Below are 27,901 nucleotides of genomic sequence, written 5' to 3' on the forward strand. Positions count from 1 at the left end.
ATTGAAAAACCTTGGAATTAATTAAACTTCTCACTAGAAACTGAGGATTGTTTAATGGTGTGAATGAATAAAATCATGCATTACATCTTTTTTGGGCCTTTGGACAGATCCAGTTCCTTACTTATCCAACTTAAAAAAAGCTTCATAATTGCAGTTCTCAAACAAGTGCATCTGGAGGGAGTTTTCAACCCAACTGCTACATATATAAAGACTTCTGGATATTTGGACTTTTGAATTACCAAGAAATATAACAAAAATCATTTGTAAACATACAGCTTCTACAACTTTTTTTAATGATTGCCCTTAGGACTCTTCAAGTGTCCATTATTTTATTTAGAATCTAGAAAGCTGCCACTGTATCCTTCCTTCCTTTCTCTCTTCCTCCCTCCCTCTGGGAAAAAACACAAGAGATACAGTCTGGTCTGTAGCAGTGCAAACTCTACTACCATATCGGCCCTACCAGTGACTACAAAGTAATGTGAAGTTTTGTTGCAAGCACCACATGTAGAGTTCCCAAAGACCAGCTATGTCAAAATTAATGTGAGCTAATGCACTCTGGAGGGAGAAGCCAGCTTCTGGAAAAAAAGTGTCTCACCATTAAAAATTCAAACTGGAACATCATTAACCTCCTCTGAGGTGTATTACTTGAAGTATAGCAACCTCTTTCAAATGGCAACAGTGGTGTTGATGGCTTACTTTTATAGTAAGTGTGTTATTTACATAGCTACACTCTCAGCTTGCAGCAAGCCCCCATCACTCCCTAAAACTCAGCCTGAGAATGCCAGGCAGCTATTGCAAACAAAGTGTGACACCATTGGATCAGTTTTGCTTCATAAGGCATGCTAGGAAATCTTAGAGTGATTTGTAGCCCCCATAGTGGCATTCTGATTATTATTGCATGCCTTCAAACACCTGTGCTGCTGTGAAGACTGGGCTCTTTTCACACCCAAGTTTTGGTAGATGTTGACTGTCAAATGATATGACTCCTCGAGGACTTGATAACAAACCAGAATCCCTGGCACTGGGTATCTTATTGCATCGTCCAGAATGTTATATAATTGATGACACTCCCTTATTGCCTAAAGGAACACTGACAAGTATGGCTTTTGCCAAGGTAAAAAGAGGACAGAAAGCTGTTTATGATTTACAAAATGTCAGCTGAAGAGACAATGTTGGAATTTTGATATGACCTGATTTTGTGGCTTGTTATGATGACATGTCTTGCTGAGGGGTCACACTCCATTGAGGTCCTACTCTTTGCAAACCAGGCCCTTTTTGTTGCATTTCCTTTGGCAGATAGTTGCAATACTTGCAATTTTCCTATGTTGGTATGTGAGCATTGATTTCTCAGCAGCACTGAAGGTTTGTGGCATAGGCCTCATGTACAAAGGTTCACATGTGGTTTGGGTGTTCTGTAATATGATCCCACGAATCATATAATATTGGCAGCTTGAAATGGACGACTTTCAACTTCAAGGCACTCTTAAGATGTTAAACAAAACAGGCTGGAGGCATCTGGGAGACCTCAGCAGAGTGTCTGAGGCTATACAATTAGGAACTTCCTAGGAGCTGATCTCTTCCATGATCATGTTTTAGGTTTCACCTGAGACAGCGCTGGCACAGACCCCACCCTTTACTTACCATTACGTGGCTTCCACGTCACTCTTACTTGTATGCTTCTGATTGGTCAGTCCTCCTGCACCATCCTGCTTCCTCTAGGTACTGCTGTCTGTTGGTCCCTGACGAGGAGCATGGACCTTGTACAGCTTCCTGTCTGTGGACAGTGTCCTTCCACTGGTCATGCTCTGCTGCTGATAATTATTTTTTAAAGATTTTTACAGGTACTCAGTGCATGTCTACTGTCCATCTCGCACTGCTCACTCCTGTTGATCGCCACCCCCACCTTAATTCTGCTGTCCCTTGTGTTGCTGCTCCCTCCCTCTACCCCCACACCAACATTGTGTTGCTTTGTTTTTTTTTTTGTTTGTTCTTTGACAGTTTTACATAGTGCAATATAGGCCTGAAGGTATTGGGATGCTTAACATGAGCACCAGTTATGTTACGCCAGGATGCGTTTATTTTTTTAGCACAGGGATATAAACTGAGCCCCCCTTCCTGTTTTTGTTGCTCCCTTTCTCCTCCTCGGCACCACTCTCCTTTGGCTTGACACCCGACCCCTGCACTTGGTAAAAAAAAAAAAAAAAAAAAAAAAGCCCTATGAGGTAGTCAACGCAAGCTTGCATCATAGTGCCTTTTTTCTTTACTTTAAGCTGTGCTGCTGTGCAATATGATTTAAAGTAAAGAAAAAAAGAAGTGCTGTGCCACGATCAAAGCTGGCTGGGTCACAGAGATTTTTTTCCTGACTTTAGATCAAACATTGACAAAGTTAAATTATATTCTGATTTATACACTGTCTGAATTCTAGTGCGAAAAGGGGCTTTTAGTGCTGAGGGGAGGCTCACTGTCTACCTCTACTCGTGAGAAAACAGTGTGTCAAAAATCTTCATTAAAATAATTTCTGTGACTAAATAAATGAAATGCATGGTCCTGTCCTTGGGAATCTTTCTGTCAGAGACCTGAAAAATGAATAGTGCACTTACTACCACTGTGCCAATTTCCATGACCCTGGATCACCTGCCGGTTTGCGGATTGTATCGGTTTCCTGTATATGAGAGTTATAAGCCAATCCTAGCAATCGTCATACGTTTTCCTCTTTTAAAAGGAGCTTCTAGTAATGGTTTAGTCAGATATATTTGCTGCTTGAGCTGTTAACCAATTTTTAATTTGCCAATGGGTTTCAATTTCTGTCACCATTAAATACTTTTTTTTACATGGTCGCAAAGGTTGTTTTCAATTTTCCAAATGTACACACACACCGGGTGACTCATTCAGTGTTTATGAAAACGAATTAAGGTCTCATGATGGACAACTGAACTTTAACTCAGCAGAGTGTGATTCTTGATCACAGCTCCTCTTAGCGTCGTATTTTTAAGTTTGTACTTTTCCAAAAAGTGCGATATAAACGCAATTTCACTATCTCTGCTTTTCTTCAGTGCTTCCAGTCTCTAGAACGTTAAGCAGTCTGTGAACTAAGAGGCACAGTTTATTTTCTGAATTGCGTTTATAATTTGTGATGACTGGATTACCCTGTCTTGAATGGAAATAGAAGCAGCAATTCAAAGGGTAGCCGTGCCAGTAGTAGCACATCCTGAAAATAAGTGGCATAATGGTCGTACCTTCTTAGAGAAGCACTTCTAGGTGAATGTGGAAAGACTGTAGAAGCATTGTGCTAAATACAACACACAGGAAAAAATGAAATGATTTAAAGTAAGACAAAGACCAGTTTAATCTCACTGTAAAATCACTCATCCACTGATCAGTGAATAAGTCATAACCATGATCAGAACCAGAACACCAACAACAAATCATCAGAAACAATCAGACTTGCGGTAAACTCTGAATCCATGTGCAGCGTTACAAGACTATTTTGCAAATAAGGCCATATCGCTAGCAGAATGTGCTCTATATAAATGCTGCCTGTAAGGCAACAGGCTTTTTGCAGGTTTCAGGGCCACTTGTTAAAATTGATCAGGGAACTGTACTCAGAGTTTTGCTAGAGTAAGGTGGGGGAAGGACGGAGAATTATCTGATGAGTTTCCCATAAAGAAAGGTATTAGACAGGGTTGTGTTTTGGCTCTCACTCTTTTCTTACTTTTTATAAATACTTGCATTCCATGTTTATTTGATAGCTTAACTTACGCTCCGGAATTGGGTGGGATGAAGACACCATGTTTGTTGTTTGCTGATGATACCCCGCTCCTATCCCAAACTGCCTCCGGATTATCTAGGCTTTTGGAGAAATTCTTGGGGTTTTGTAGGGACTACGGCCTACAAATAAATAGCACCAAAACAAAATGCATGGTATTTGGTGACCCAGAATTTAGAGCAAAGAAAAGTACAGTGTTGGATGGTAAGGCCCTTGAACGTGTTACTGATTTTGACTATCTGGGAGTTAGACTAGAAAACTCCCTTAAATGGTCAGCACATCTGACAAAGTGCACTATGTCCTGTAAACAAAAGACAGGGGGCATCTTGAGAATTGCTGCTAGAACTCCCACCTTTTCCATCACACCTACAGTAGATATGTATAAAGTGCAGGCTAGAGCGGGTGCCTTGTATGGTGCCGAGCTGTGGGGCTATGGTAAACTCCACGACATAGAAAGAGCAGAGATATTTATTATTAAGGCCCTGTTAAAGGTTCCCTCGAGTTCTTCTACCTTGCCCCTCCGAATGGATTTGAACCTGTACTCTATTGCAGATATTGCTGCCCTGAGACTGTTGCAATATTGGATTCGGATTTGGTCCACAGCAGCTTTAGACCCCTATAGAACATGGTTAGGAGTTCTCTTAAGAGATCCCCATGTTGGGAAAATTCCATGGTGTAAAAAGCAGTTTCCTTAAACTTGGGTTGGGTTCCTGTTGGGCGGATCCCTTGCATCTCCCAAAAAACACCTCACAGAGCTTGAAGGATGCATACTGGGTGAGTGTACAAACAACAATTTTAGCAGCTGTCCCGTCGGGTAGTATGACTGACAGTTTTCTGTCATTCAAGTGTCATTATGAATTTGAGCATTTTTTAAAATATTATTTTACATCCTGTGACACGTGCACTTTATATAAGATTTAGAATAGGATCCTTACCAGTACGTGGTCTTACTTCCAGGTGGAAGCATACTGCTAGTTCAACAGACTCTTGCACAATGGGGTGTAACACTAGGAAATCAATTAGTAATGTCTTATTCCATTGTCCCGCATATAAAAAGCAAAGGGCCTGATGGATAAGACCTCTCTGCAATACAATGGGCATTAGGGACCGCTATTTGGCCCTTAGGATTTGCATAATTAGTACCCACGGGTCGGTTGTGTGCGCTGTGGCAAAGTTTTTAGCAGCAATATGGCATATTAGAGTAAGTTTTACACATTAATGCACCATTTATTTAATGACAAAGACTGTGTTTTTATTTGATGTAATATCGCTTATTCTCAGATTCTTGTTTATACATTTGTATTATATCAGGCGCCTTATAATACGGGAGGAGAACACAAAGGTTTTAGGAATTTAAATCCATTTGGTTAAGTTTTAATGTGTTACTTGCTTGACTCAGAACACAACTTTGTTTAATAATTTTATTATATAGGTTCACAAAATTTTAAGATCAATTAAGCCATATATATCTTTTTGATGTAGTACAATTTTTATGTCCTGGTCTTTGGTGATGTGTAACTTTTATCTCAAGAATTTTATTGTATTTTTACCTGTTGTATTGTGAATCATGGTTTTATGTGTATATATATATATATGTGTTCGATGGCATGTGTAGCTGCAGATACACATGCTGTCCACAGTCCGCCATCTGGTGTTGAGCTCGGAGTGTTACAAGTTGTTTTTCTTCGAAGAAGTCTTTTCGAGTCACGAGACCGAGGGACTCCTCCCATTTCGACTCCATTGCGCATGGGCGTCGACTCCATCTTAGATTGTTTTTTTTCCGCCATCGGGTTCGGACGTGTTCCTTTTCGCTCTGTGTTTCGGGTCGGAAAGTTAGTTAGAATCTCGGAAAAAAACGTCGGTATTGTTTGCGCTCGGTATCGGGTTAGTTAGAACAAATCGACACCGAATTCTGAAGAGCTCCGGTGGCCCTTCGGGGTTTTTTCGATCCACCGTCGAGGCCTGGTCGGCCCGGCCACACGTGACTTCAAGGCTGATGGAACGGACCCCATTCCGCTTCTGCCCAAAATGCCATCACAAGTATCCGTATACGGATCAGCATCTGGTCTGTAACTTGTGCTTGTCTCCCGAGCACAAGGAAGATACTTGTGAAGCCTGTCGAGCGTTTCGGTCGAGAAAGACATTAAGAGACCGAAGAGCCAGAAGACTGCAAATGGCGTCGACGCCGACAGGACAAGAGCGTTTCGAGGAGGAAGAAGAAGCTTTCTCCATCCACGAGTCGGACTCGGAAGAGCTCGAGGCCGAAGAAACGCCAAAAACGCGAGTAAGATGTCGAAACATAAGACTCACGAGAAGTCAACAAAAGCCCAGGGGACGCCACCGCCAACAGGCCATGGCTTAACCCGGAAAATAGGTGACCAATCATCGGCACCGAAAAAGGGCACCCTTATGGCGAAGTCATCCGACTCAGGTCGAGATACCGCCACACAGCAACCTCGGACCCGAGACAGCGGCTCCGAAAAAATTCGGCACCGAGACAGCGGCACCGAAGAAGTTCGGCACCGAGACACCACGCCGAAAATAAAAAAGGTTTCTTCAGAGCCTAAAAAGACATCCAAAAAAGTTTTGGTTCCGAAACATCCAGCCTCGGAGCCGAAAACAGGTTCCTACACAGAGGAACAAGGATTAACCTCCCAAATGCAAAAGCATAGATTCGGAGAGGAACTTGAAGCTGTAGAAGGCTCCACATTCATGAGGACACAGGGAAGATAACCACTCTTCCCCCAATTAAAATAAAAAGAAAACTTGCCTTTCAACAAAAGGACAAGCAGCCACAGGCAAAAGTGGCAAGGAAAACAACTCCACCACCGTCTCCACCACCATCAATACATGCACCACCAGTAACAACTCCACCATTGATGCACTCCCCAGCTCATACTACAATGAGTCAGGATGATCCCGATGCATGGGACCTTTACGACGCCCCAGTATCAGACAACAGCCCAGACTCGTACCCTGCAAGGCCGTCGCCACCTGAGGACAGTACATCTTACACACAGGTGGTCGCAAGGGCAGCTGCTTTTCACAACGTCACCTTGCATTCCGAACCAATTGAAGATGACTTTTTGTTTAACACCCTATCATCCACCCATAGCCAGTACCAAAGCCTACCTATGCTCCCAGGTATGCTAAAACATTCAAAACAAATCTTTCAAGATCCTGTTAAAGGCAGAGCCATAACTCCAAGGGTGAAGAAAAAATACAAGCCACCGCCAACAGATCCCGTTTATATTACAACGCAATTGACACCAGACTCAGTAGTTGTCGGGGCAGCTCGTAAGAGAGCGAACTCTCATACCTCAGGGGACGCACCACCTCCAGACAAGGAGAGTCGTAAATTTGATGCTGCGGGCAAAAGGGTGGCAGCACAAGCAGCAAACCAATGGCGCATTGCCAATTCACAAGCACTTTTGGCAAGATATGATAGAGCTCATTGGGATGAGATGCAGCATTTCATAGAACACTTACCCAAAGAGTTCCAGAAAAGGGCGCAACAGGTGGTGGAAGAAGGACAAAGTATCTCAAATAATCAGATACGGTCTTCAATGGATGCAGCAGATACGGCTGCAAGGACAGTAAACACTGCAATAACAATAAGAAGGCACGCATGGCTGCGTACTTCGGGGTTCAAGCCGGAAATTCAACAAGCCGTGCTAAATATGCCCTTTAATGAACAGCAGTTGTTTGGGCCGGAAGTCGACACTGCTATTGAGAAACTCAAGAAAGACACTGATACAGCCAAAGCCATGGGCGCACTCTACTCCCCGCAGAGCAGAGGCACTTTTTGTAAAACACCTTTTAGGGGAGGGTTTCGAGGTCAACCAACAGAAACCACAACATCACAAGCAAGGCCCACTTACCAGAGCCAATATCAGCGGGGAGGTTTTTGGGGGCAATATAGAGGGGGCCAATTCCAGAAGAATAGGGGAAAGTTCCAAAGCCCCAAAACTCCTCAAAATAAACAGTGACTTACAAGTCACACAACCCCATCACATAACATCTGTGGGGGGGAGACTAAGCCAATTCTACAAACATTGGGAGGAAATAACAACAGACCCTTGGGTCTTAGCAATTATCCAGCATGGTTATTGCATAGAATTTCTCAAATTCCCTCCAAACATCCCACCGAAAACACACAGTATGTCAAAACAACATATAGACCTTCTAGGACTAGAAGTTCAAGCATTGCTACAAAAAGAAGCAATAGAATTAGTACCAAAACTACAGATAAACACAGGAGTTTACTCACTGTACTTTCTAATACCCAAAAAGGACGGCAGTCTGAAACCAATACTAGATCTCAGAACACTACATACCTACATCAAATCAGACCACTTTCACATGGTTACATTACAAGACGTAATCCCACTGCTCAAACAACAAGACTACATGACAACACTAGACCTAAAGGATGCGTATTTCCATATACCAATACATCCTTCACACAGAAAATACCTAAGGTTCGTATTCCAAGGAATACATTACCAATTCAAAGTGTTGCCATTCGGAATAACAACTACGCCAAGAGTTTTTACAAAATGCCTGGCAGTAGTAGCTGCACATATCAGAAGGCAGAAAATACATGTGTTCCCGTACTTAGACGACTGGTTAATCAAAACCAACACGCTAAGACAGTGTTCACAGCACACAAAATATGTCATACAAATCCTCCACAAACTAGGTTTCTCCATAAACTACGCAAAGTCACACCTTATGCCGTGTCAAACACAGCAATACTTAGGAGCGACAATCAACACAGCAAAAGGAATTGCCACTCCAAGTCCACAAAGGGTTCAAACATTTCACAATGTAATACAGGCCATGTATCCAAAACAGAGGATACAAGTCCAAATGGTAATGAAACTGCTAGGCATGATGTCTTCATGCATAGCCATTGTCCCAAACGCAAGGTTGCACATGCGGCCCTTACAACAGTGCCTAGCATCACAATGGTCACAAGCACAGGGTCAGCTTCTAGATCTGGTGTTGATAGACCGCCAAACATACATCTCGCTTCTATGGTGGAACAGTACAAATTTAAACCGAGGGCGGCCTTTCCAAGACCCAGTGCCACAATAAGTCATAACGACAGATGCTTCCATGACAGGGTGGGGAGCACACCTCAATCAACACAGCATCCAAGGACAATGGGACATACATCAAAGACAGTTTCACATAAATCACTTAGAACTGTTAGCGGTATTTCTAGCGCTGAAAGCATTTCAGCCCATAATAACCCACAAATACATTCTTGTCAAAACAGACAACATGACAACAATGTATTACTTAAACAAACAGGGAGGGACGCACTCGACACAGTTGTGTCTCCTTACACAAAAAATATGGCATTGGGCGATTCACAACCACATTCGCCTAATAGCACAATTTATTCCAGGGATTCAGAACCAGTTAGCAGACAATCTCTCTCGGGATCACCAACAAATCCACAAATGGGAGATTCACCCCCAAATACTAAACACTTACTTTCAAATTTGGGGAACACCTCAAATAGATCTATTTGCAACAAAGGAAAACTCAAAATGCCAAAACTTCGCATCCAGGTACCCACAGGATCAATCCCAAGGCAATGCTCTATGGATGAACTGGTCAGGGATATTTGCGTACGCTTTTCCCCCTCTCCCGCTCCTTCCATATCTAGTAAACAGGTTGAGTCAAAACAAACTCAAACTCATACTAATAGCACCAACATGGGCGTGGCAACCTTGGTACACAACACTACTAGACCTTTCAGTAGTACCTCATGTCAAACTACCCAACAGACCAGATCTGTTAACACAACACAAACAACAGATCAGACATCCAAATCCAGCATCTCTGAATCTAGCAATTTGGCTCTTGAAATCCTAGAATTCGGACACTTAGACCTCACACAAGAATGTATGGAGGTCATAAGACAAGTTAGGAAACCTACCACTAGACACTGCTATGCAAATAAGTGGAAAAGATTTGTTTATTACTGCCATAATAATCAAATCCAGCCATTACACGCATCTCCAAAAGATATAGTAGGATATTTACTACATTTACAAAAGTCAAATATAGCTTTCTCTTCCATAAAGATACATCTTACCGCAATATTAGCTTACCTGCAAATTACTCATTCAACTTCATTATTTAGAATACCAGTCATAAAAGCGTTTATGGAAGGCCTAAGGAGAATTATACCACCAAGAACACCACCTGTTCCTTCATGGAACCTCAACATTGTCTTAACACGACTCATGGGTCCACCATTTGAACCCATGCATTCTTGTGAAATGCAATACTTAACGTGGAAAGTTGCGTTTTTAATTGCCATCACATCTCTAAGAAGAGTGAGAAATTCAAACTTTTACCATACAAGAACCATTTATTCAAATACACAAAAATAAAATAGTCCTACGAACAAATCCAATTTTTTTACCAAAGGTAATCTCACCGTTCCACTTGAATCAAACGGTAGAATTACCAGTGTTCTTCCCACAGCCAGATTCTATAGCTGAAAGAGCGCTACATACATTAGACATCAAAAGAGCGCTTGTAGGAAGTTGGCTCTGTATGTGCTATTTCAAAGTAAGGAATAGCATGCACAGAGTCCAAGGGTTCCCCTTAGAGGTAAAATAGTGGTAAAAATAGATAATACTAATGCTCTATTTTGTGGTAGTGTGGTCGAGCAGTAGGCTTATCCAAGGAGTAGTGTTAAGCATTTGTTGCACATACACATAGACAATAAATGAGGTACACACACTCAGAGACAAATCCAGTCAATAGGTTTTTATATAGAAAAATATCTTTTCTTAGTTTATTTTAAGAACCACAGGTTCAAATTCTACATGTAATATCTCATTCGAAAGGTATTGCAGGTAAGTACTTTAGGAACTTCAAATCATCAAAAGTGCATGTATACTTTTCAAGTTATTGACAAATAGCTGTTTTAAAAGTGGACACTTAGTGCAATTTTCACAGTTCCTGGGGGAGGTAAGTTTTTGTTAGTTTTACCAGGTAAGTAAGACACTTACAGGGTTCAGTTCTTGGTCCAAGGTAGCCCACCGTTGGGGGTTCAGAGCAACCCCAAAGTCACCACACCAGCAGCTCAGGGCCGGTCAGGTGCAGAGTTCAAAGTGGTGCCCAAAACACATAGGCTAGAATGGAGAGAAGGGGGTGCCCCGGTTCCGGTCTGCTTGCAGGTAAGTACCCGCGTCTTCGGAGGGCAGACCAGGGGGGTTTTGTAGGGCACCGGGGGGGACACAGGTCCACACAGAAATTTCACCCTCAGCGGCGCGGGGGCGGCCGGGTGCAGTGTAGAAACAAGCGTCGGGTTCGCAATGTTAGTCTATGAGAGATCTCGGGATCTCTTCAGCGCTGCAGGCAGGCAAGGGGGGGGTTCCTCGGGGAAACCTCCACTTGGGCAAGGGAGAGGGACTCCTGGGGGTCACTTCTCCAGTGAAAGTCCGGTCCTTCAGGTCCTGGGGGCTGCGGGTGCAGGGTCTCTCCCAGGTGTCGGGACTTTAGGTTCAAAAGAGTCGCGGTCAGGGGAAGCCTCGGGATTCCCTCTGCAGGCGGCGCTGTGGGGGCTCAGGGGGGACAGGTTTTGGTACTCACAGTATCAGAGTAGTCCTGGGGTCCCTCCTGAGGTGTTGGATCGCCACCAGCCGAGTCGGGGTCGCCGGGTGCAGTGTTGCAAGTCTCACGCTTCTTGCGGGGAGCTTGCAGGGATCTTTAAAGCTGCTGGAAACAAAGTTGCAGCTTTTCTTGGAGCAGGTCCGCTGTCCTCGGGAGTTTCTTGTCTTTTTGAAGCAGGGGCAGTCCTCAGAGGATGTCGAGGTCGCTGGTCCCTTCGGAAGGCGTCGCTGGAGCAGGATCTTTGGAAGGCAGGAGACAGGCCGGTGAGTTTCTGGAGCCAAGGCAGTTGTCGTCTTCTGGTCTTCCTCTGCAGGGGTTTTTCAGCTAGGCAGTCCTTCTTCTTGTAGTTGCAGGAATCTGATTTTCTAGGGTTCAGGGTAGCCCTTAAATACTAAATTTAAGGGCGTGTTTAGGTCTGGGGGGTTAGTAGCCAATGGCTACTAGCCCTGAGGGTGGGTACACCCTCTTTGTGCCTCCTCCCAAGGGGAGGGGGTCACAATCCTAACCCTATTGGGGGAATCCTCCATCTGCAAGATGGAGGATTTCTAAAAGTCAGAGTCACCTCAGCTCAGGACACCTTAGGGGCTGTCCTGACTGGCCAGTGACTCCTCCTTGTTGCTTTCTTTGTTCCCTCCAGCCTTGCCGCCAAAAGTGGGGGCCGTGGCCGGAGGGGGCGGGCAACTCCACTAAGCTGGAGTGCCCTGCTGGGCTGTGACAAAGGGGGGAGCCTTTGAGGCTCACCGCCAGGTGTCACAGCTCCTGCCTGGGGGAGGTGTTAGCATCTCCACCCAGTGCAGGCTTTGTTACTGGCCTCAGAGTGACAAAGGCACTCTCCCCATGGGGCCAGCAACATGTCTCTAGTGTGGCAGGCTGCTGGAACCAGTCAGCCTACACAGATAGTTGGGTAAGTTTCAGGGGGCACCTCTAAGGTGCCCTCTGTGGTGCATTTTACAATAAAATGTACACTGGCATCAGTGTGCATTTATTGTGCTGAGAAGTTTGATACCAAACTTCCCAGTTTTCAGTGTAGCCATTATGGTGCTGTGGAGTTCGTGTTTGACAGACTCCCAGACCATATACTCTTATGGCTACCCTGCACTTACAATGTCTAAGGTTTTGTTTAGACACTGTAGGGGTACCATGCTCATGCATTGGTACCCTCACCTATGGTATAGTGCACCCTGCCTTAGAGCTGTAAGGCCTGCTAGAGGGGTGTCTTACCTATACTGCATAGGCAGTGAGAGGCTGGCATGGCACCCTGAGGGGAGTGCCATGTCGACTTACTCGTTTTGTCCTCACTAGCACACACAAGCTGGCAAGCAGTGTGTCTGTGCTGAGTGAGAGGTCTCCAGGGTGGCATAAGACATGCTGCAGCCCTTAGAGACCTTCCTTGGCATCAGGGCCCTTGGTACTAGAAGTACCAGTTACAAGGGACTTATCTGGATGCCAGGGTCTGCCAATTGTGGATACAAAAGTACAGGTTAGGGAAAGAACACTGGTGCTGGGGCCTGGTTAGCAGGCCTCAGCACACTTTCAATTGTAAACATAGCATCAGCAAAGGCAAAAAGTCAGGGGGCAACCATGCCACGGAGGCATTTCCTTACACAACCCCCCCCCAAACGAAAGAGGATGAGACTAACCTTTCCCAAGAGAGTCTTCATTTTCTAAGTGGAAGAACCTGGAAAGGCCATCTGCATTGGCATGGGCAGTCCCAGGTCTGTGTTCCACTATAAAGTCCATTCCCTGTAGGGAGATGGACCACCTCAACAGTTTAGGATTTTCACCTTTCATTTGCATCAGCCATTTGAGAGGTCTGTGGTCAGTTTGAACTAGGAAGTGAGTCCCAAAGAGGTATGGTCTCAGCTTCTTCAGGGACCAAACCACAGCAAAGGCCTCCCTCTCAATGGCACTCCAACGCTGCTCCCTGGGGAGTAACCTCCTGCTAATGAAAGCAACAGGCTGGTCAAGGCCATCATCATTTGTTTGGGACAAAACTGCCCCTATCCCATGTTCAGAGGCATCAGTCTGCACAATGAACTGCTTAGAATAATCTGGAGCTTTTAGAACTGGTGCTGAGCACATTGCTTGTTTCAGGGTGTCAAAGGCCTGTTGGCAGTCCACAGTCCAGTTCACTTTCTTGGGCATTTTCTTGGAGGTGAGTTCAGTGAGGGCTGTCACAATGGATCCATATCCCTTCACAAACCTCCTGTAATACCCAGTCAAGCCAAGGAATGCCCTGACTTGAGTCTGGGTTTTTGGAGCTACCCAGTCCAGAATAGTCTGGATCTTGGGTTGGAGTGGCTGAACTTGGCCTCCACCTACAAGGTGTCCCAAGTAAACCACAGTTCCCTGCCCTATCTGGCATTTGGATGCCTTGATAGAGAGGCCTGCAGATTGCAGAGCCTTCAAAACCTTCCTCAGGTGGATCAGGTGATCCTGCCAGGTGGAGCTAAAGACAGCAATATCATCAAGATAAGCTGTGCTAAAGGACTCCAAGCCAGCAAGGACTTGATTCACCAACCTTTGGAAGGTGGCAGGGGCATTCTTTAAACCAAAGGGCATAACAGTAAACTGGTAATGCCCATCAGGTGTGGAGAATGCTGTCTTTTCTTTTGCTCCAGGTGCCATTTTTATTTGCCAGTACCCTGCTGTCAAGTCAAAGGTACTTAGAAATTTGGCAGCACCTAATTTATCAATGAGCTCATCAGCTCTTGGAATTGGATGGGCATCTGTCTTGGTGACAGAATTGAGCCCTCTGTAGTCCACACAAAACCTCATCTCTTTCTTTCCATCTGTGGTGTGAGGTTTGGGGACTAAGACCACTGGGCTAGCCCAGGGGCTGTCAGAGCGCTCAATTACTCCCAATTCCAGCATCTTGTGGACTTCCACCTTGATGCTTTCCTTAACATGGTCAGACTGTCTGAAGATTTTGTTCTTGACAGGCATGCTGTCTCCTGTGTCCACATCATGGGTACACAGGTGTGTCTGACCAGGGGTTAGGGAGAACAGCTCAGGAAACTGTTGTAGGACTCTCCTACAATCAGCCTGCTGTTGGCCAGAGAGGGTGTCCGAGTAGATCACTCCATCTACTGTGCCATCTTTTGGGTCTGATGACAGAAGATCAGGGAGAGGTTCACTCTCTGCCTCCTGATCCTCATCTGTTACCATTAACAGATTCACATCAGCCCTATCATGGAAGAGCTTAAGGCGGTTCACATGGATCACCCTCTTGGGGCTCCTGCTTGTGCCCAGGCCCACCAGGTAGGTGACCTGACTCTTCCTCTCTAGCACTGGGTAAGGGCCACTCCATTTGTCCTGGAGTGCCCTGGGAGCCACAGGCTCCAGAACCCAGACTTTCTGCCCTGGTTGGAACTCAACCAGTGCAGCCTTTTGGTCATACCAAAACTTCTGGAGTTGTTGGCTGGCCTCAAGGTTTTTGGTTGCCTTTTCCATGTACTCTGCCATTCTAGAGCGAAGGCCAAGTACATAGTCCACTATGTCCTGTTTAGGCTCATAGAGAGGTCTCTCCCAGCCTTCTTTAACAAGGGCAAGTGGTCCCCTTACAGGATGACCAAACAGAAGTTCAAAGGGTGAGAATCCTACTCCCTTCTGTGGTACCTCCCTGTAAGCGAAAAGCAGACATGGCAGGAGGACATCCCATCTCCTTTTGAGTTTTTCTGGGAGCCCCATGATCATGCCTTTTAATGTCTTGTTGAATCTCTCAACCAAGCCATTAGTTTGTGGATGGTAGGGTGTAGTGAATTTATAAGTCACTCCACACTCATTCCACATGTGCTTTAGGTATGCTGACATGAAGTTGGTACCTCTGTCAGACACCACCTCCTTAGGGAAACCCACTCTGGTAAAGATACCAATGAGGGCCTTGGCTACTGCAGGGGCAGTAGTCGACCTAAGGGGAATAGCTTCAGGATACCTGGTAGCATGATCCACTACTACCAGGATGTACATATTTCCTGAGGCTGTGGGAGGTTCTAGTGGACCAACTATGTCCACACCCACTCTTTCAAAGGGCACCCCCACCACAGGAAGTGGAATGAGGGGGGCCTTTGGATGCCCACCTGTCTTACCACTGGCTTGACAGGTGGGGCAGGAGAGGCAAAACTCCTTAACCATGTTGGACATATTGGGCCAGTAGAAGTGGTTGACTAACCTCTCCCACGTCTTGGTTTGTCCCAAATGTCCAGCAAGGGGAATGTCATGGGCCAATGTTAGGATGAACTCTCTGAACAGCTGAGGCACTACCACTCTCCTAGTGGCACCAGGTTTGGGGTCTCTGGCCTCAGTGTACAGGAGCCCATCTTCCCAATAGACCCTATGTGTTCCATTTTTCTTGCCTTTGGACTCTTCAGCAGCTTGCTGCCTGAGGCCTTCAAGAGAGGGACAGGTTTCTTGTCCCTTACACAGCTCTTCCCTTGAGGGTCCCCCTGGGCCTAAGAGCTCAACCTGATAAGGTTCAAGCTCCAAAGGCTCAGTTCCCTCAGAGGGCAGAACTTCTTCCTGAGAAGAGAGGTTCCCTTTCTTTTGCTGTGTTGCAGTTGGTTTCCCAACTGACTTTCCTTTTCTCTTGGTAGGCTGGGCCATTCTTCCAGACTCCAGCTCTACTTGTTCACCCTGTGCCTTGCATTGTGCTCTGGTTTTCACACACACCAGTTCAGGGATACCCAGCATTGCTGCATGGGTTTTTAGTTCTACCTCAGCCCATGCTGAGGACTCCAGGTCATTTCCAAGCAGACAGTCCACTGGGATATTTGAGGAGACCACCACCTGTTTCAGGCCATTGACCCCTCCCCATTCTAAAGTAACCATTGCCATGGGATGTACTTTTCTCTGATTGTCAGCGTTGGTGACTGTGTAAGTTTTTCCAGTCAGGTATTGGCCAGGGGAAACCAGTTTCTCTGTCACCATGGTGACACTGGCACCTGTATCCCTCAGGCCCTCTATTCTAGTCCCATTAATTAAGAGTTGCTGTCTGTATTTTTGCATGTTAGGCGGCCAGACAGCTAGTGTGGCTAAATCCACCCCACCCTCAGAAACTAGAGTAGCTTCAGTGTGGACCCTGATTTGCTCTGGGCACACTGTTGATCCCACTTGGAGACTAGCCATACCAGTGTTACCTGGATGGGAGTTTGGAGTGGAACCTTTCTTGGGACAGGCCTTGTCTCCAGTTTGGTGTCCATGCTGTTTACAGCTATGACACCAGGCCTTTTTGGGATCAAAGTTTTTACCCTTGTACCCATTGTTTTGTGAAGAGGCTCTGGGCCCACCCTCCTGTGCAGGTTTTTGGGGGCCTGTAGAAGACTCTTTACTATTTTTAGTTTTGGTTGTCTCATCACCCTTCTGCTGGGGAGTCTTTGTGACCCCTTTCTTTTGGTCACCCCCTGTTGAAGTCTTGGACACCCTTGTCTTGACCCAATGGTCCGCCTTCTTTCCCAATTCTTGGGGAGAAATTGGTCCTAGGTCTACCAGATGCTGATGCAGTTTATCATTGAAACAATTACTTAACAGGTGTTCTTTCACAAATAAATTGTACAGCCCATCATAATTACTTACACCACTGCCTTGAATCCAACCATCTAGTGTTTTCACTGAGTAGTCAACAAAGTCAACCCAGGTCTGGCTCGAGGATTTTTGAGCCCCCCTGAACCTAATCCTGTACTCCTCAGTGGAGAATCCAAAGCCCTCAATCAGGGTACCCTTCATGAGGTCATAAGATTCTGCATCTTGTCCAGAGAGTGTGAGGAGTCTATCCCTACACTTTCCTGTGAACATTTCCCAAAGGAGAGCACCCCAGTGAGATCTGTTCACTTTTCTGGTTACACAAGCCCTCTCAAAAGCTGTGAACCATTTGGTGATGTCATCACCATCTTCATATTTCGTCACAATCCCTTTGGGGATTTTTAACATGTCAGGAGAATCTCTGACCCTATTTATATTGCTGCCACCATTGATGGGTCCTAGGCCCATCTCTTGTCTTTCCCTCTCTATGGCTAGGATCTGTCTTTCCAAAGCCAATCTTTTGGCCATCCTGGCTAACTGGATGTCCTCTTCACTGGGGCTATCCTCAGTGATTTCAGAGGTGTTGGTCTCTCCTGTGAGGGAACCAGCATTTCTGACTATTATTTTTGGAGTCAGGGTTTGAGGGACCCTGTTCTCCCTAGATAGGACTGGTAGGGGGGAATTGTCCTCCAAGTCACTATCCTCTTCCTCTGAGTTGCCACCCTCAGAGGGGTTGGCCTTTTCAAACTCTGCCAAAAGCTCCTGGAGCTGTATTTTGGTAGGTTTGGGGCCCATTGTTATTTTCTTTATTTTACAGAGTGACCTTAGCTCCCTCATCTTAAGATGGAGGTAAGGTGTGGTGTCGAGTTCCACCACAGTCACATCTGTGCTAGACATTTTGCTTCTAAAAGTTGGAATACTTTTTAAGAATCTACAACTGGTTCTAGAATCTAATTCAAACTTTTACAAACTTTTAAACTCTAAAAGAAATGCTAAACAGGATCTAACACAAGGCCCTAGCAGGTCTTTTAAGAATTTAGAAAACTTTTCAAATTGCAAAAATCAATTTCTAATGACAATTTTGGAATTTGTCGTGTGATCAGGTATTGGCTGAGTAGTCCAGCAAATGCAAAGTCTTGTACCCCACCGCTGATCCACCAATGTAGGAAGTTGGTTCTGTATGTGCTATTTCAAAGTAAGGAATAGCATGCACAGAGTCCAAGGGTTCCCCTTAGAGGTAAAATAGTGGTAAAAATAGATAATACTAATGCTCTATTTTGTGGTAGTGTGGTCGAGCAGTAGGCTTATCCAAGGAGTAGTGTTAAGCATTTGTTGCACATACACATAGACAATAAATGAGGTACACACACTCAGAGACAAATCCAGTCAATAGGTTTTTATATAGAAAAATATCTTTTCTTAGTTTATTTTAAGAACCACAGGTTCAAATTCTACATGTAATATCTCATTCGAAAGGTATTGCAGGTAAGTACTTTAGGAACTTCAAATCATCAAAATTGCATGTATACTTTTCAAGTTATTGACAAATAGCTGTTTTAAAAGTGGACACTTAGTGCAATTTTCACAGTTCCTGGGGGAGGTAAGTTTTTGTTAGTTTTACCAGGTAAGTAAGACACTTACAGGGTTCAGTTCTTGGTCCAAGGTAGCCCACCGTTGGGGGTTCAGAGCAACCCCAAAGTCACCACACCAGCAGCTCAGGGCCGGTCAGGTGCAGAGTTCAAAGTGGTGCCCAAAACACATAGGCTAGAATGGAGAGAAGGGGGTGCCCCGGTTCCGGTCTGCTTGCAGGTAAGTACCCGCGTCTTCGGAGGGCAGACCAGGGGGGTTTTGTAGGGCACCGGGGGGGACACAGGTCCACACAGAAATTTCACCCTCAGCGGCGCGGGGGCGGCCGGGTGCAGTGTAGAAACAAGCGTCGGGTTCGCAATGTTAGTCTATGAGAGATCTCGGGATCTCTTCAGCGCTGCAGGCAGGCAAGGGGGGGGTTCCTCGGGGAAACCTCCACTTGGGCAAGGGAGAGGGACTCCTGGGGGTCACTTCTCCAGTGAAAGTCCGGTCCTTCAGGTCCTGGGGGCTGCGGGTGCAGGGTCTCTCCCAGGTGTCGGGACTTTAGGTTCAAAAGAGTCGCGGTCAGGGGAAGCCTCGGGATTCCCTCTGCAGGCGGCGCTGTGGGGGCTCAGGGGGGACAGGTTTTGGTACTCACAGTATCAGAGTAGTCCTGGGGTCCCTCCTGAGGTGTTGGATCGCCACCAGCCGAGTCGGGGTCGCCGGGTGCAGTGTTGCAAGTCTCACGCTTCTTGCGGGGAGCTTGCAGGGATCTTTAAAGCTGCTGGAAACAAAGTTGCAGCTTTTCTTGGAGCAGGTCCGCTGTCCTCGGGAGTTTCTTGTCTTTTTGAAGCAGGGGCAGTCCTCAGAGGATGTCGAGGTCGCTGGTCCCTTCGGAAGGCGTCGCTGGAGCAGGATCTTTGGAAGGCAGGAGACAGGCCGGTGAGTTTCTGGAGCCAAGGCAGTTGTCGTCTTCTGGTCTTCCTCTGCAGGGGTTTTTCAGCTAGGCAGTCCTTCTTCTTGTAGTTGCAGGAATCTGATTTTCTAGGGTTCAGGGTAGCCCTTAAATACTAAATTTAAGGGCGTGTTTAGGTCTGGGGGGTTAGTAGCCAATGGCTACTAGCCCTGAGGGTGGGTACACCCTCTTTGTGCCTCCTCCCAAGGGGAGGGGGTCACAATCCTAACCCTATTGGGGGAATCCTCCATCTGCAAGATGGAGGATTTCTAAAAGTCAGAGTCACCTCAGCTCAGGACACCTTAGGGGCTGTCCTGACTGGCCAGTGACTCCTCCTTGTTGCTTTCTTTGTTCCCTCCAGCCTTGCCGCCAAAAGTGGGGGCCGTGGCCAGAGGGGGCGGGCAACTCCACTAAGCTGGAGTGCCCTGCTGGGCTGTGACAAAGGGGGGAGCCTTTGAGGCTCACCGCCAGGTGTCACAGCTCCTGCCTGGGGGAGGTGTTAGCATCTCCACCCAGTGCAGGCTTTGTTACTGGCCTCAGAGTGACAAAGGCACTCTCCCCATGGGGCCAGCAACATGTCTCTAGTGTGGCAGGCTGCTGGAACCAGTCAGCCTACACAGATAGTTGGGTAAGTTTCAGGGGGCACCTCTAAGGTGCCCTCTGTGGTGCATTTTACAATAAAATGTACACTGGCATCAGTGTGCATTTATTGTGCTGAGAAGTTTGATACCAAACTTCCCAGTTTTCAGTGTAGCCATTATGGTGCTGTGGAGTTCGTGCTTGACAGACTCCCAGACCATATACTCTTATGGCTACCCTGCACTTACAATGTCTAAGGTTTTGTTTAGACACTGTAGGGGTACCATGCTCATGCATTGGTACCCTCACCTATGGTATAGTGCACCCTGCCTTAGGGCTGTAAGGCCTGCTAGAGGCGTGTCTTACCTATACTGCATAGGCAGTGAGAGGCTGGCATGGCACCCTGAGGGGAGTGCCATGTCGACTTACTCGTTTTGTCCTCACTAGCACACACAAGCTGGCAAGCAGTGTGTCTGTGCTGAGTGAGAGGTCTCCAGGGTGGCATAAGACATGCTGCAGCCCTTAGAGACCTTCCTTGGCATCAGGGCCCTTGGTACTAGAAGTACCAGTTACAAGGGACTTATCTGGATGCCAGGGTCTGCCAATTGTGGATACAAAAGTACAGGTTAGGGAAAGAACACTGGTGCTGGGGCCTGGTTAGCAGGCCTCAGCACACTTTCAATTGTAAACATAGCATCAGCAAAGGCAAAAAGTCAGGGGGCAACCATGCCACGGAGGCATTTCCTTACAGCGCTAATGTACTACATTGACAGAACAAAACTAATTCGAAAAACAAAACAACTATTTATTGCTTTTCAAAAACCTCATACAGGAAATCCAATTTCTAAACAAGGCATTGCTAGATGGATAGTTAAGTGCATTCAAACCTGCTATATTAAAGCAAAGAGAGAGCTGCCTATTACACCAAAGGCACACTCAACCAGAAAGAAGGGTGCTACCATGGCCTTTCTAGGAAATATTCCAATGAACGAAATATGTAAGGCAGCAACATGGTCTACGCCTCATACATTTACCAAGCACTACTGTGTGGATGTGTTAACTGCACAACAGGCCACAGTAGGTCAAGCTGTACTAAGAACATTATTTCAAACTACTTCATCTCCTACAGGCTGAACCACCGCTTTTGGGGAGATAACTGCTTACTAGTCTTTGCACAGCATGTGTATCTGCAGCTACAAATGCCATCGAATGGAAAATGTCACTTACCCAGTGTACATCTGTTCGTGGCATTAGTCGCTGCAGATTCACATGCGCCCACCCTCCTCCCCGGCAGCCTGTAGCCGTTTAGAAGTAGATCTTGAACATTTGTACATTTGTAAATATATTACTTTAAGCTTCATTATGTACATACGTATTCACTCCATTGCATGGGCACTATTACTAGCATACACAACTCCTACCTCACCCTCTGCGGGGAAAACAATCTAAGATGGAGTCGACGCCCATGCGCAATGGAGTCGAAATGGGAGGAGTCCCTCGGTCTCGTGACTCGAAAAGACTTCTTCGAAGAAAAACAACTTGTAACACTCCGAGCCCAACACCAGATGGCGGACTGTGCACAGCATGTGAATCTGCAGCGACTAATGCCACGAACAGATGTACACTGGGTAAGTGACATTTTCCATAGCTTTTATGGTACCTGTTGCCGAAATAAAGCTCAAATGATGAGGAGAGGACTGCTAAGTACTAGTGTAATGTCTCTGAGATGCCCCTAGCCCTGCTAACCAGGACTCGTGCATGTGTTATGACCCTTAAAATGGTACATGTTTAATTGGCTTGCCCCCAATTAGCATAGACTAATTTAAACACTTAAGTGCCCAGTATATGGTGAAAGTGTCATCCAGGGCCTGTAAGCTAGAGTGCCCCCCATCACACTTCACCCCGTTCCCTAGACACCCACCCCCAGTGACTACAGCACTTGCTGTGCCGCCAAGATAAAGCATGGCTCGTAGTCTGCCACTGCAGATTGAAAGGGCAGTTTTAAACTGCTAACTCAACTTTGCTGTTTAAGGTAATAGCAAAGTCCAAACCTCCCTTTTAGTTTATATAGGTCACCACAAATGTAGGCCTAATGAGCCCTAGGGCAGGGGGCTGCATGTTAAAAAGTTAAACCTGTGATTTTACGTGTTTCAGCAATCAAAACCCTAAATTGTCATCCTTGTTGTGGAAGGGCTCATAGCCCCATTGGCAGGTTCAGAGTTAAGGGCTGACACCTCCTCCCGCCAGCTTCTGGATGAGACTGCTAAAGTTGGTACAGTAAGATATCAAAAGAATGAGCACATTAAATCTGATTTAATTGCTAAATCAAATTGAATGTCACTGGTGGGCAAGGTGCAAATTTAAAAGTTTCCACTTTAGTTGCCTAAGATTTCCAGTGCCTGTTTACTCTTTTACTCAGAGTCTGTTTTGCAGACTACTTTCTGCCATCCTGGGAAGAAGTGCAAACGATTCCCAGGAAAGATAACAATAGAAGCCTGCCACTGGAGTAGGTGTTACCTTCCTCAGGCAGAAGGCCACATGGGTTTTAGCCCAAAAGGCGAGCTTCAAAGTTTAAGCCACCTTTGAAGGGCAAATGGGGAACACCTGTGAGAGGGGCTGCTCTATTGTTTAGGTAGACAGACTAGCACTAGGGACAGGGAAGGGGAAGTCAGTTGCCAAACCGGTTTTCCAAGGGCATGTAGCCCCCTTGGTAGCCACACCTCAGGGGGTTGGACTGGGGAGTTCTGGTAACCGAGAGAGGGGTTCTGGAGTCTTTGGAGTGGGCACAATGGTGCATCCCGTATAGCCAGATGCTATACTTCACAGGAAGTGGTCATTAGGAGGAAGGGAACCTGGTAGCCCATTGACTACCAACCACGTCCTATCCTGAGGGCATTTTCTGTACCTAAATAGGGCTACCCTGGCACCCAGTACTCTGATCTTGGCTGGACTGGAAGAAGGACTGCTCTGCTGCACCAGATTCCCAGAAAAGAGAGGCTGCACCGACGTGGACTCCACCTGCTGCACCTGGTGGCAAGCAAAGAAGAGGCACTATGTCTGCTGGGTCCTGCTCAAGGAGAAGTCTTCTCCAGAGCCCAGCCAAAGCATAGAGACTCGAGGGTCACCTGAGTGGCCTTCTCTTGGCAGCACAGGGATATAACAGCTGAAAAAACCTGCTAAGGGTGAGTATCAGCCCAGATTTCCGGGAGATTCATCAGAGTGCAGCTTGGTTGGCCAGAAGGCAAGCTACAGCTTGAAGGACGATTCGGCTGTTACCGCAACAATGGATGACTGATAGTCCAGTGGCAACTGGACCACAGTCAGACTGGAGAGGACTGCATGGGACATCGAACCCTGTGTCCAGGACCCCATCATCACCTTTGTGGACTGAGTAGTCCCTGCAAGAAGACCTCTAATGACTGTGTCTTACGCACTTCACCCTTGAGCTTCTTCATTCATCCTGAATCTTCAGCATCAGGATCACTTCCATAGAAATCCAGTGAACGAGAATAAAGTGACTGGAGCTCTTGAAAGACTGCTTCTTTGGAGGAGGTAGTGATTTCTAAGGACTTTGCTGATCCCCCTGACTGGCTGCATTCTAGTGTTGGTTGCCCCAAGTAGTTTTATTTCATAATACATAAAATACAGTCTTTTAAAAAAAAAAATGTTGTCAGACTTATTTGCCGTCTTCTGGATTTCTTTTTCAGTTGTTTTGGTGCTGTTTAAATGCTTCACACTTATTCCTTTGTGTAAGCCTTGCTGCTCAAAGGCACAGGTACCTAGGGCTGAGCGGAAGGTTTAACAAATGAAACCCAAGGGCCCTGAAGGCGTTTGTTAGTGTATTTACATGGTGAGGTCGCACAGCCATACCATAAAATACACCCCATTTCCTCCCACCGCCGTTACAGCGCGTTATTTGGTTTTGTCGAATTTCAGCCTGTGGTTATTGAAACTACTGCCCCTTTCTACATTTGCAGGTTGTTCTGAAGTCAGAGCCAGTGCATCCCTTTGGCCTTGCTGTGTATGGAAACTACATTTTCTGGACAGACTGGGTGCGCCGGGCAGTCCACAGAGCCAACAAATACTTAAATATCGACATGAAACACCTTCGAGTGGATATCCCTCAGCAACCGATGGGAATCATTGCAGTGGCCAATGACACCAACAGCTGTAAGTCTTGACTCCTTTATTTTTCTCCAGCCGGGGTCTTTGGCTGAATATCCTGTGGTATAGAAGTTTGCTTTATTTGGTAATACTTCATAGTGTGATTCCTCTGCTTCTGCAACTTTTCAACAGCAATAGATTTAAACAATGCAAATTCACGCATTCCATGGTATCCATGGCCCAGATCTGGGATTCGTCCGACAGAGGGAAATATGCTCAATATATCCTGGCGTCATTTTCTGGCCCGGAACACAATTCTGCAGCACCTGCACATTATCTGCATTCCGTTAGGTGTAATATCCTGAAGGCAGCAAGGGGGCTTTCTTATTTCTACTTCCAGACAGACAAAACCAAAGGCCCGATTTAAACTGCCTCAACCCTTTTGTCCAAAATTCATTTTGGGTGGAAGCCATTTGGAGCCTAACACGAGAACAGAGGCACATAGTTAATCACTTCTCAAGTGCTTTAGAGAAACTAGGACATGGAGGCAGGTTTTTGACTGCAGATGAAAGAATGCTTGTATTTTGAAGACTTGATCCTTCCACGTGTCAATTAATGAATTGGATCTTAAGTGCTTTCTACTCATCCTTACTATTTGGATTTGACATTCAAGCTGGACATTGGTTGATTGCTTCTGGTATTTTTTGAACCACGAGTTTCAGTGGATCCCCTGGGGGCCGCTGGTGTTTATGCCTTGGGTAGTAGGACATTTAATAATGACAAGCACCACATGGTCAATATTTGCTCTGTTTTACTTACCCACTAATATTTTTCTGCTGATCGGAGGTGTGATACTCGTACCACTGCTACCTATATGTTACATAGGTTTTTTACTTTGTTCAAACCCCCGCTCCACATGGAAGTGATGTGCATGCACTGTATGAATGAGAATTATCGATGTGTAAGAATAATGACACTAATAATATTTTAAATAGCACCTACAGCATTTATTTTTCTGTTAGCTCTTTTATAGTGATGCCCCCAGTGTACGGAGTCAGAGCTCTTTACGTCACACACAAAGACACTTTATACGAGTGTGTAAATCAATGTCCACGGAATGTCACTTAAGAGTGAAGATTGTTAGGTGTAAGAATCTCATTTCGCCCAATACTTGTAGACACTATGTTAAGAGAGAACTATCGAGGAAACACAACGTCAAGATATAAAACGTAACACAGTTATTGGGGTTGTCTGTACGAACAACACTTTATTTATTCCCAGATGAGCCCTTCTTTACAATTTTACAATAACAGATAAAGGAAAAATCAATAAGGCTCTAAACCCATGGCTTTCAGTTTGCATGTAGCTTCTTTAAGTCGGTAAATAGATCACTGTGCCATAGTAGTAGGATTCCAGCATGTGAACTAGTACTAACAAAATGATATTGGTGTCAAAAACAGTAGTCCACTTACCTATCAATATAAAATACAAATGTGTGATCTGCATGTTGCTGTGCAACAGACACACTAACCCTTTTTTATGCTGTTATAATCTCTTCAGAATTGCTGGGCACACTAAGATCTCTGCAACTGGTGTCTTAATTCTGTAAGATATTTTAAAATGCAGTCTCTGTGACAAATTAGGAAAGCTACAACAGGTTTGCTGTCACATTTGTCCTTGTTGATATTTTTTTTGCCTCAGATTTCTTTTCAATAAATGCATAAATTGACTGTCAAATTCTGCTTTTAAAGCCAAACCCTTGTAGCACAATCCAATTTCTTTTCCCACTCATTGACCCCACATTAGTGGGTTACAGGAGTGTTTGTTATTCCTATTTCAGCGCTGCCCAGCTTCCAATCTGTAGCACAGAATGCACATGAACCAGCTTTGGTCATACTTTCCAGATTTCATGCGTCTTACCGAGAAAGACACAAATGATGGCGAAATTCTTGAATTAATTTTACCCACTGGTAAATACCTCAGGCCTACACCGGAGTCCACCATTTTTGCTCATTGTTCCATCCCACACAACATTTGATGGGATCAAATGCAGCTCTGTACTCTAATACAGCATGATGCCCTGGGATTATGACACTAGAAGAAATGCTGTGTGCCAGTGACATGTTGTGGCGGAAGTTCTGCACATGTCTTCTGAATGTTGTGCCACCTTGCCCTGATGTGTTTTCTGGACAGCCATGCGTTTTTTTAGAAATGAGCTCCATGTTTATTCAAGCCCTCTGGAAGATTCTATGTCATTTTGTCGTTGACTGCTTCCGCTGCATTAAATGGCTTTTAGCACCCTCCAGAAAGGGGTGCTCATTGATTGTTTGACAACAAAAGCCAAAAAAAACATTGAGCCTCTTCAGTGGGCTCACTTGATACTCCGGCTCCTTGTAGGAAATAGAATGGGAAAATCAGAAATAGTGCAGGGCGAGCGACACAACTCCTCCAGGCCACGCACGTAATTAGCCTGTGTGAAAACGAGTCTAATTAATCATGGGTTCCTACCAACATCTACTGTGCGGCAACCCTGCTTAGAGCCATGGAGTGCCAGGGACAACCTTCTCTTGGATGGCCTGTAATTCTACTCTTGGATTACATCTCAGTTCTTGGATAATGGCAGGATTTGTTTGAGTAATAAACGGGTGAATCCCAAAGCCCTGTCATTATCTACCTTGAACGAAAACGCAATTATCCGAAAGGCTGAACCAACCAAGGCTAGCAAGCAGGAGACGCTGAATGAGGAAAAGCTCTTCTTCTGCCATACAGCCGTCCTTGTTTGATTTCTTTCTTTATGAAAATGCAGGCCTAGGTAATGCTACCCAGTCATGCATCTCGAGGCCGTAACAAAAATAAGCCTTACCAAATATTACAAGGCGGTCACTCGACTTTTAAGGCTGCGGAGGCAAAGTACATGCGTTGTAAGTGTGCTGCAAATCAAAGCTGCAATGCCACTGAATGACATTGTTTAGAAGGTATTCACAGTACTTTTGTACATACGCATTGTGTGTGTAGGAAGCTGGCTCTATATATACTATATCAAAGTGAGATATAGTGTGCACAGAGTCCAGAGGTTCCCCAGAGGCTAAAGTAAACTAATGCTCTCTTTTGTGGTAGTGTGGTCGAGCAGTTAGGCTTATCAGAGGGTAGTGCAAAGCATTTGTTTACACAATCAATTACTTAACTCCAGAGCGATAGTTTTTATATAGCAAAAATATATTTGCTTAATTTATTTTTAGAACCACAAGATTCAAGATGCAGGTAAGTACCTTATAAGTTTCGTATTTCACACAAGTATCAACAGTACTTTGTTTGAAATAAGTAATATAGTTTTTGAATTATTGGCAATAATCTGTTTTAAAAATGGGCACAGTATAATTTTCAGAAACAGTTCCTGGGGGAAGAAATGTTAGGTTGGTTTAGAGGCAAGTACAACACTTACAGTTTCAGTCTCTGGGTTTTAGGAATTCCCCCTGTTGTGGTTCAAGTTAACCCCAAACACCCACCACCAGCAACACGAGACCGGCCTGTTGCAGAGGTCAAAGTTGAGCAAATTTAACGTGGACTTCTATGGAGTCAGGGGGATACTTGGAGTCAGGCCTGCCTACAGGTAAGTACCTGCCGCTCGGAGGGTAGACCAGAGGGGATTAGAAGAGCACTCGAGGAGCCACAAGTAGGCACCAAACACACACCGGGTGCAGGGTGCAAACAGGACGTCTGATTTCCAATGCTGGTCTATGATGAGACACCAGGGGGCACTCAGAGGCTGC

The 27,901-nt window shown here is 45.6% G+C and overlaps 1 protein-coding gene across 2 annotated transcripts in view; it reads left to right on the forward strand.

Annotated features, from left to right (window-relative positions):
- Positions 1-27,901, forward strand: part of LRP1 (LDL receptor related protein 1) — a 1,410,884-nt gene that overhangs the window by 718,101 nt on the left and 664,882 nt on the right. For both annotated transcript variants that reach the window (XM_069230782.1, XM_069230783.1), the window contains exon 44: positions 24,005-24,197. In XM_069230782.1, coding sequence (XP_069086883.1) covers positions 24,005-24,197 — 193 coding nt within the window. The remainder of the gene's footprint in view (positions 1-24,004; positions 24,198-27,901) is intronic.

The sequence above is a fragment of the Pleurodeles waltl genome, chromosome 4_2, assembly GCF_031143425.1.
Source record: "Pleurodeles waltl isolate 20211129_DDA chromosome 4_2, aPleWal1.hap1.20221129, whole genome shotgun sequence".
Taxonomy (NCBI): Eukaryota; Metazoa; Chordata; class Amphibia; order Caudata; family Salamandridae; genus Pleurodeles; species Pleurodeles waltl.